We start from the raw sequence: 10175 nt of genomic DNA on the forward strand, positions 1-10175 counted from the left end.
TAAACGGCTAATACAGGACGCAGCTCCAGGGGCAGGTTGAGGCATGGAAGTTGGAGTGCGTGGGAGACACGTGGTAGGCAGAGCTCCTGGCCTGGAGGCTGCCTCCTGTTCTATCCATAGACTTCGAAGATCAGCACTGGGATGATGATGAGCAGAACAGTCCTGAGGATGCACAGAACCGGGGCCCAGACGTTCAGGCACTTGGCGGTGGAGGCATAGGCCTGGGCCCCGGTCAGGTTACCAACCATCTTCCTGTCCCTTGACTTGATGGAGTAGGTGAATGCAATGAAGCCCAGGCAGCAGCAGTTCACTAAGAGGGTGTTGAGCAGGGACCAGACAACATGGTCGGGCAAGGAGGTGTCACTGTGGATGTGGAGCACTGGGGACCTCGGTGGAGCGGGGTTGTGGGGTGCCCCCAGCACAGCCACCTCATGCTCCTCCTCGAGCATCTCATGGTTTGGGGTGCAGCCGGTGTTGGCGGGAGTGAAGAAGGTGTGGGCAGTGTGGTTCACAGACACTTGAAGACATTTTTGAAATTGTTAATGGCTTATAATTTTGTTGATGACAACACAGTAAGAAAGCTGTAGGCTGGGTCAGGCATGGAGGCTCACATCTGTAATTCCAGAACTTTGGGAGGCCAAGGAGATTACTTGAGCCCAGGAGTTCGAGACCAGCCTGGACAACACAGTGAGACCCCATTTATGCAAATAATTTTTAAAAATTAACTGGCCATGATGGCATGCACCTGTAGTCCAAGTTACCCAAGAGACTGAAGCAGGAGGATGACCTGAGCCCAGGAAGTCCAGGCTGTGGCAAGCTGTGATCATGCCACCACAATCCAGCCGGGGTGACCGAGTGAGATCTTGCCCCAAAAAGAAGAAGAAAGAAAACTGTAGGGTGACACTACAGTGATGGTGATCTTATTTTTCCATCATCCTCCTGGGCAATTCCATTGTCATTCATTCCCCTTTATTATTATTTTAGTCTTTTTAGCATAGCTTAGGATAAGTGATGATGAAATAATTTCTAGGCTGAGGAAATGGCAAAATTTTTCAAGAGATAGGGAAAATAAGATCATGCAATCCCATAATCTTAGATTTAAGAAGGCGTTCAGTGGGCCCATGTGGTAACTGCAAGACAAAGTAATATTTGTCTGTTTCAAAATAATATACAGGCCAGGCACGGTGGTTCATGCCTGTAATGCCAGCACTTTGGGAGGTCAAGGCAGGCAGATCACAAGATCAGGAGTTTGAGACCAGCCTGGCCAACATGGTGAAACCCCATCTCTACTAAAAATACAAAAATTAGCCAGGCATGATGGTGGGCGCCTGTAATCCCAGCTACTCAGGAGGCTGAGGCAGGAGAATCGCTTGAACCTGGGAGGCAGATGTTGCAGTGAGCTGAGATCATGCCACTGCACTCCAGCCTGGGAGACAGAGCAAGACTCCGTCTCTAAATAAATAGATAAATAAATAAAACATACAATTTCTCTTTTTTTCTTTGGAAGATCTCTAAGGAAGAATAAAAACCATGAAATGTCAACTCTTACAAACAGTTGCTCAAAAAAGAAAGTAAACTAGAATCCTGATTCCATCCTGAGAATAGGATACATTATTAAGCAAAAGCTCCACTCTCAAATAAGAGCTTTAGTGCGGTGGTATAAGGCTAAGTCTTGAATTCTGAACCTTGAAGTAAAATGTATTAGGAGAATGTGCATGGGAATGTTGGTGCCCTATTCGTTGGGGTAAGGTAAGCTGCTGTAATATAAGAAGACCCTCGAATGCAGTGCCTTTAAGGGCAAAAAAAAACAAGCATATTCCTTCTCTCATTCATATCCAAAGTGAATGTTGACAGTTGGCAGGTATCTCGACTCCATGTGGAGATTCAGGGATTCAGGTTTCTTCCATCTGGTGTCTCTGACATCCCTTGGGAATGTGTTATCACCCTCGCAGTTGAGGTCTCAGCTGGAGGGAGTGGACAGAGTGCACAGAGAAGACCCAGCCACTTTCTCAAGACTTAGCCCAAAGAGATGTGCATCACATTCTATTAGTAAGAACAAGATCACGTGATCACTCTCAACCCCAAGGGAGGCTGGGACTTGTGGTCCAGCTGTATGCCCATGAAGGGGAGGAGAAAGAACTTTGGTGCACAGCAAGCAGTCTCTGCCACAGAAAAAGACATGATCCTTTGATCATGACAGACAAGTCCATTTCAGCTCCTAAAGACAGGAAATAATTGGACTACTTTACAAAGCAGTAACTCTGGCCAGGCACGGAGGCTCACGCCTGAAGTCCCAGCATTTTGGGAGGCTGACACAGGCAGATCACTTGAGATCAGGAGTTCGAGACCAGCCTGGACAACATGGTAAAACCACATCTCTATAAAAATACGAAAAAAAATTAGCCAGATGTGGTGGTATATGCCTGTAATCCCAGCTATTTGGGAGACTGAGACATGAGAATTGCTTGAAACCGGGAGGCAGAGGCTGCAGTGAGCCGAGATCACACAGCTGCACTCCAGCCTGGGGGACAGAGCAAGACTCTGTCTCAAAAAAATAAAATAAATAAATAAATAGATAGCAGTAATTCTTAGTGGGTCAAAGTTGAGAATCAAAATCCCCGTGGAAGCTCTTTCTCATTTAGTTTTGCTGAATCAGATGCTCTGAGAGATGATCCAGGCAAATACATTTTGTTTTTGAGACGGAGTCTTGCTCTGTTGCCCAGGCTGGAGTGCCGAAGTACTATCTCAGCTCACTGCAACTTTTGCCTCCTGAGTTCAAACAATTCTCCTGCCTCAGCCTCCAGAATAGCTGGGATTATAGGCACCCGCCACCACACCCAGCTAATTCTTCTGTATTTTTAAGTAGAGATGGGGTTTCACCATGTTGGCCAGGCTGGTTTCGAACTCCTGACCTCAGGTGATTCGCCCGTCTCAGCCTCCCAAAGTGCTAGGATTACAAGGCACGAGCCACCGTGCCCGGCTGACAAATGTTTTGAATAAATCCTCCAGGCACTTCCTCTATGGTTAAGATCATCTGTTCATTAGAGTAAGAGAGGTGAATCCAGTGTCTAAGGCATCCCTTTCTGTAGTTAGAGGCCTTGTGTGGGGATTTGTCTGGCTACAGTTTGTGTCCTCATGGGTTTCCTGAGACTGTATCATATCCCGGCCTGGGATCCCCTCCCCAAGCCCAGATCTGGCCCTTAGCAGGCCCTGAGTGATTACTGAATGTATTATTTTTATTATCACAACCGAAAGAGTGGGGAAGTCCTCTGAAATGCCATTAAACTCACAGACAGAAACTCTCTACGTCCTTTGACTCAATCTGGTCTCAAAAATAAGCATAAATAAACCAACTCAGAGAAAAGACATTTCAAAAGTGTCCCCTCCCCACAAAGCGAAACCATCACTGTGAGGCCAGAGACTCCTGAATGAGCTGAATGAAGCGAAACTGTAGCATCACTCTGCAACAGCTGTGCACGGCAGCTGACCTCCACCCTGTCCCCAGTGGGTGGGACTCTCTGGAGCAGAGCTCCCCCAGCTTGAAGGTAAAATTGCAGATCCTGCTTCAGTAGGTGTGGGGGTGGGCGCCGAGATGCTGCACTTCTAACAAACTCCCAGACATGGCCAGTGTCTCTGGTCCATAGACCAGGCTTTGAGTGCTGAAGTTCTAGAAGGCAAATGAGCAGGTTAAGACATCTTGCTCTAAGACGTCTTAGAGTAAATGCAGAGACTCCTACCTGATGCCTGAATCCATAGTTTACTCCTTCCCGTTGGGTCCTCTTTCCTCCCTATTTCCAGCCTCTTGTCTTTGGGGACTGGACAGATTTCTGTTCCAAACTTGAGGATCTCACAGCACCCAAACATGTGACGTAAGGGGAAAGGTGAAACCCGGAGCCTGGAGTCCTTTTCTCTACAGAGAATTATCTGCAAACATTCCCTGGATGGAACAGAGACCTAATGAAGTCTTTTCGCAATGACCCCAAAGCCAACAACCTCAGAACAGGCAGAAGGAGGTTGTTCTCTCCAGCGTGAAGAAAAGAACAATGGTGGATTTCCCAGGTCCTGTTCATTTGTGACATTTAACAGATTTTATGTCTGAACCATGTATCCCCAAGTTCAAGCCGAATGCACTGAATCTCTCAGCTGGGAAGAACTTTGGTGTCCTGGTTCAAGGATCTGTTTTCCTGATTGAGACAGACAGGCAAAAAATAACCTGCCTAAGGCCACAAAGTTGATACTATTTCCATGTTTCTGGGCTTCTAGCCTAGGCCTAGAGGTTTTCCCAAGAAGTCACGTCGCCTACCAGACTTGTAGCAATGGAGGACAAGCTGCATGCCCGGCCATCTCCCTGCCTGGCAGCCGAGCAGAAGGGACTATTGGCCACCAGCCATGCTGGGTCCCCTGACTTGACCCCCAAGCTGCTTGCCTTGCAGAACGCCCTGTTTAATGCTTTATTCCTCCCAGTGTTTCATTATTGATTCAGCCCCTCGCTGCTGGGTCTGACAAGTAAGCTGTGAGCGTTTTTCTGATGTCAACTTCATCAAAAATGCAGGAGTTGGGGTTTTACTCGTCTGCGCGCTACCTAGACGGTTTAAGTCGATGATTAGCGGTTTCTGCGAGCCAAAGAGGGCACTGGCAGCCCACAGGCTGGCTTCTGGCTTCTCTGAAGCGACGCTGGGTCCCCAAAAGCTCTGGGGAACCCAGCAGCCTCCATCTCGTTAAGGTGGGGATGAGGTCCGGGATAAGGTGATTGGCTGAGATGGAGAGTTAGGAGGTTGGGAGTGGTTTTTTCAAACAATCACCAGCCAAGTTCAAAAACAAATTAAGCACTGGATTATTATGGTGTCATTAGATATTACAGATGAATCTAATGAGATGGAAAAATGTTTATTCTTTCATCTATTTAAAATATTTATTGAGCACCTATTATGTGCTAAGAACTAGATTAATAGAGGTTAATGAGGTATACAAGGTTCTAATTCTCATGAAGCTGAAATTCCGTTTAAGAGAGAAAAATCAGGCTATAAAGTAGAAATAATAGTAACAGTAAAAGTTTATTGAGTACTCACTATGGGCTAGGCAATATTCTAAGGACTTCACATAGAGAATCCTTCTATTTTCAAGGTATATTTTTAAAGCCTGTTTGTCTATCTGCTCACAGAAAAAAGACAGGAAGAAGAAAACATTAAAGGACATTATCCTCAGATTGTAAGTTGATGGAGGACTTTCATTTTCTTCTTTTTGCTAACCTGAGTTCTCTAAATTTCCTTGGAGGAAACATGTGTTCATGTGTCGCAACCTTAAGGAAATCAGTCATGAGAACTTGAAGAAAAAATCCAATTAAAAAACTTAATTAACTAATTAATTAATTAAAAAAAGAAATTGGAAAGCCTCAAAATGCTCCTCATTTGCTGCCTGATGTCTCCAGGTTCTCCAAGTACATGAGGCGAGGTGCTGGCCTGCTCCAGCCACTCTGCGCTCTGTCCCAGCTCGGAAATTCACCACCTCTTCCTCCCTGGAGGACGGAGTTGCTGGAGAACCCTGATGCTGTGGCCCAGCGCCATTTGGCCTGTGGTCAGGGCTCGGGGAGGGCTGAGGCATCTGAAGATTGAGCCTGTGGAAAGGAACCTTTGATGCAATGTCCCCAGACAGGCATTGGGAGCCACACTCCCTCCTGGAGGTGTGCAGGTGCCTGGATTCAGCCTTTCCTACTAATGAAACTCCACCCGGATCCTGAGAGCAGGGGCTGCTGGCCAGCCCCACTGGACCTGCCCTGGCCAGGGAAATGGAGGACAACCGCTATGCTACTGTCTGAAAATCCCAATGCCCCTGAAAGCCCTGCTGGCCTGCTCTATGGCTCTGGGGTACCCGAAGAGGGAAGGGGGCAGGGGATGGCTGCCCCAGAGTCACGATGGTAACCCTGACAACAATGCTACACTTGGGGAACTCCAACTCTGAGTTCCTGACACCAGGGGAGGCCTGATGCCAAACACTTGACATTTCTTCATTCATTCAATCCTCAGTGTTATCATTATCATCCCCCTTTTACCTGTAAGGAAACAGAGACCCAGAGAAGTCAGTCACTTGCCCAAAGTCACACAGCCAGGGTGGATCGCCTGAGGTCAGGAGTTTGAGACCAGCCTGGCCAACATGGTAAACCCTGTCTCTACTAAAACTACAAAAATTAGCCAGGTGTGGTGGTGCACACCTGTAATCCCAGCTACTCGGAGGCCGAGCCTGAGAATGTTAATGGTTCTAGTTGTCTCAGGCATGGTAAGGCTACGTGCAGCAGCAGAGGCCTCTTCGCCTCCTTGTTTAGCCCAGTGACAGCTCCTGGGGAAACAAGCAGGTCCCTTCTCCCCAGGACTCTACAGTTGACTTGGGAAGTGAACAAAGACACAGCTGCCTAAGTTACATAACTGCTTCCTCCTCCACAAACCAGTGAGAACCAGTCCCTGGAGCCCCTTCCAGCCCTAACACACCTTCAGTCCTGCACAAGATTAGCATGAGGTGAAACACTAAAGAATGTGGCTCAAGTGCTGTTTTATCAAAAAAGTTCCTAAGCCTGGGCTGCCCACAGACCTTTTCCTGTGCAAACATCACCGGGGGCCCAAAATCCCTCCCAGGACAGGAGGAGATCCTTAGGAGGTGCCAGATCCTGGTGTCCCAGCGTGCAAGAAGCCTGTGTGTTTTTGTTCTCCATCCATCCTGCACTGACCCTATACTTGAAGGCCAATGGCTTCCCCATGTCCATCAGAGACTTCCAGAGCTCCTGCCTGACTCCAGCTGGACTAAATCCATTGTCAAGGTCTCCAAGCCCCCAAGACCTGCATAAAAGACAGATTTGTTACAATTGGAAGGGACCCTACCAACATCCCACTGTGATGTATTTACTTTACAGATGACCAAACTGAGGCCCAGAGAAGTTAAGTGACTTGGCCAAGACCACACAGCGAGTGAATGACGTCACTGGAATTAGAACCCATATCTCTTGGCACCTAATTCAATACAGCTTCTGTCACTGACCTGCCTCCTGAGCACCCAATAAATGGTAATTATGTATTGCTTGATAAATGATGACTCCAGGCTTTGGGTCTTGGTGCTGTTGGCCTTGACCGTGGATCCAAGAGGTCTTACACAGGCCACAGAGGGATTCCTGGGTGGTAGCATTGCACAAAGCAGAAGGGAAACTTCTGGAGGGAGGCCATACCTCTTACCTCCACCCTCAGGATAGAGCCACATGCTCGATGCATTCCAATCCAGGATCCAGTTCTTGCCTGGAAATCTTAGGCTGACATTTCCTGTGTGAGCCCTCAGTTCGTCTGCAAAATGAAGAGGAAAATTCTTTATGAGCTCGTTGAGAGGTGATAGAGTTTGGATATCTGTCCCCTCCAAATCTCATGTTGAAATCTGATCCCCCAAGATGGAGATGGGGTTTAGTGGGAGGGCTTTGGGTCATGGGGATGGATCCCTCATGAGTGGCTTCGTGCCATCCTGCAGAAACGAGTGAATTTTTGCTCTACTAGTTCACAGGAAAATTGATTGTTGAAAAGAGCCTGGCACCTTCCTCCCCTTTCTCTTTTGCTCCCTTCTTCTCTCATTATGGGACACTCCAGCTCCCCATCCCCTTCTGCCATGATTAGAAGCTCCTGAAGTCCTCACCAAAAGCAAACCCTGGTGCCATGCTTCTTGCACAGCCTGCAGAACTGTGAGCCAAATAAACCTCTTTTCTTTGTAAATTACCCAGTCTCCGGTATTCCTTGATGGCAGCCCAAATGGACTAAGACAGGAGGAATCGGTGAAATACGGTGTAAAATGCAGAGCGCAGCACCAGGCTCAAGCCATACTCAGAACAAGCGGGGCCAACATCCTCTTTGTCCCAATGTAGTTAGGTTTGTGTGAGAAGATGAAAAATCGATCAAAAGTCATCAAACCTAAGACAACATTGATCATAAAACACAGCATGAATTTATGTACCATTCAGCATGGAAAACTCTGCAAAATAAACCAGGATTCAACGCTTTCTCATCACTTAGAATTTCGATTACATCCTTAGAGAAAGCTTTTTCAACTTAGATGTGGGTTTTCATCTATCACTCTTGCCTATACATAAAATGAAACAATAAAGCACCTAAATTTGTTACCATCTCCCGAAAGCTGCATCACAGTCACAGCCAGGCCCTTCTGAATTCCTTTCAACTTAGTCATTGGAGTCCATGTTTTCCCAGGTAATATTGCCGTCTTACCTTCAAGAGCTCTGGTGACGTGGCATTTTGTAAACGATTCCACGAAGGAAGCAGAGGCGAGGAGTGCTGGGCTCTCAGCCCGGCTTTGTCATCGTGCGGTGCTGGCTCGCTTTCGTGGGGTTTTGTTTGTTTATTTGGGGGGTTTGTTTTCTGTTTTTTGTTGTTGTTGTTGTTTAATAATAGAGATGGGATCTCATCAAGTTGCCCAAGCTGGTCTTGAACCCCGGGGCTTAAACAATCCATTGGCTCACTTGTGACTCCTATGTGGGCAACGCTGCTAAACACGTCAGTCACCATTTCCCCACATCCCTCCCATGACCATTTGTTCCTAATTTCCCCTCGGATTTTCTACCAAGCCACTCCCTCCAATTCTGCAAGTGTTGATACGAAAGCTTTTCTGTGTTTGCCCAGGCAACAGCAACTGTAAGTCCGCACTAATCAATTGTAAGACATGTGCAAACTCCAGAGGTGGAAATATGTGGAAATATTTGCTTTAGAGAATGACTGATTTTGATCATAACGTTCATCAAGGCCCCGTTATGAGCCACGCCCCATGCAAATTTCGTTTGTTTGAGTTTATCATCATTATCATTCCTTGATAGAAGACATGGAAGCTCAGAGAGGTAAAGCAATTTGTCCAAAGTCACACAGCTAGTAAGGGACAAAGCTAGGATTGGAGCGAAGGTTTCTGTGGCCTTGTCACCATAGAAGAGATGGATCCTCTGCCAGGTGTTTCTCCAACCTGACTTCTGAGTCCAAGGGGTTCCTGCAAAATTAAATCAGCCCTGACCTTGGGAAGCCCTTCCCATCTTTGATCTCCTTATTTTAGAGAGGAATAACAATAATTCCCTGTGCCAGGTGTTATCCTAGCCCTCTATGTGCCCCAGCATACATAATGCTCCCAAGTGCCTGATGGAGTGATTTCTATCCTTAGCCCCGTTTCACAGATTAAGAAACTGAGGAGCTATGGAGAGGAATAACAGGCACACAGCTAAAAAAGGGAAGGACTGGGATTCAAACACGGGCAGTTTGGCTCCAGACCTCCCTCTCCTAGCCCACCCCACCCACCATGTCCCCAGACTGGTACAGGAAACCGTCTGCAACCCCAAGCCCCCTCCCCAGCTCCTCCTCATTCCTGCTGCCCTGAATCCTGTTGACTTTGGTGGTAGCCAGGCCCTGCTCCTGCTGGGCTGTCAGGCTCAAGGCAGATGGATGGCCTTCCCTGGCTAGGTCTGGCTTCACAGCTTCTTCACACTGGACCCAAACACAACACAATCTAGCCGCCCTGGCTGCTCTTCAGAAAAATACGCAAGGCGGGTGTGGAAAGAAATCTAATTAGAATTCCTCGGAGGCCCAGCTCTTCCTCTTATTAAATTAGCCCCCTTTGAAGTGGAACTCGGCTCTTTATAATAATTTGAATGCTGAGGAATTGTCTTATATGTTCCTGTCTGAGAAAAATTGCCTTCACAACTGCATTTATGCATGTCCTGGTCTCGCTCCACGGGGACAAAAGGCATCTGTTGATGCCAAGTGGTTCCTGCTTTGGAGAAGAGCTTGGGGAGGGTCTGGGGATCTGCTCCCCTGTGGGCTGGAGCTGCTGAGATGCAAGTGGTGGAAGCCACACACACATGAAGGGGACAGGCTGCTTAGGTTTCCACCACATCCCAGCCATAGGCCCACATCAGAAAGCCATACCAGGACGTGGAGGCTGGTGCAGAACTTTAGAAAGGCCAGGCCAAAGTCTTCACGTGGACTGAGTGACCCAGAAAAAGAGATGCTCAAATACACACCTCCTGGCCCGCATCATCAGCATTTCCTAGCTCCAGATGCCAGAGTCCTACCCCAGAGATTCTGACTCTTCAGGCCAGTGGAGAGGTACTAGAATCTGTGTGTGTGTGTGTGTGTGTGTGTGTGTGTGTGTGTGTGTGT

General features: G+C 47.6%; 1 protein-coding gene across 1 annotated transcript; it reads right to left on the reverse strand.

Annotated features, from left to right (window-relative positions):
* Window positions 1-55: 55 nt before the first annotated feature.
* On the reverse strand, window positions 56-7242 carry LOC119472128 (interferon-induced transmembrane protein 3-like). The gene is made up of 2 exons (XM_037740637.1): window positions 7218-7242; window positions 56-517 (listed from the first exon to the last, which is right to left on the reverse strand). The coding sequence occupies exons 1-2, from the start codon at window positions 7240-7242 to the stop codon at window positions 111-113; spliced, it is 432 nt and encodes a 143-aa protein (XP_037596565.1). The 3' UTR covers window positions 56-110.
* Between the last annotated feature and the right edge of the window lie 2933 nt (window positions 7243-10175).

The sequence above is a fragment of the Cebus imitator genome, unplaced genomic scaffold, assembly GCF_001604975.1.
Source record: "Cebus imitator isolate Cc_AM_T3 unplaced genomic scaffold, Cebus_imitator-1.0 Scaffold87, whole genome shotgun sequence".
NCBI classification, from domain to species: domain Eukaryota; kingdom Metazoa; phylum Chordata; class Mammalia; order Primates; family Cebidae; genus Cebus; species Cebus imitator.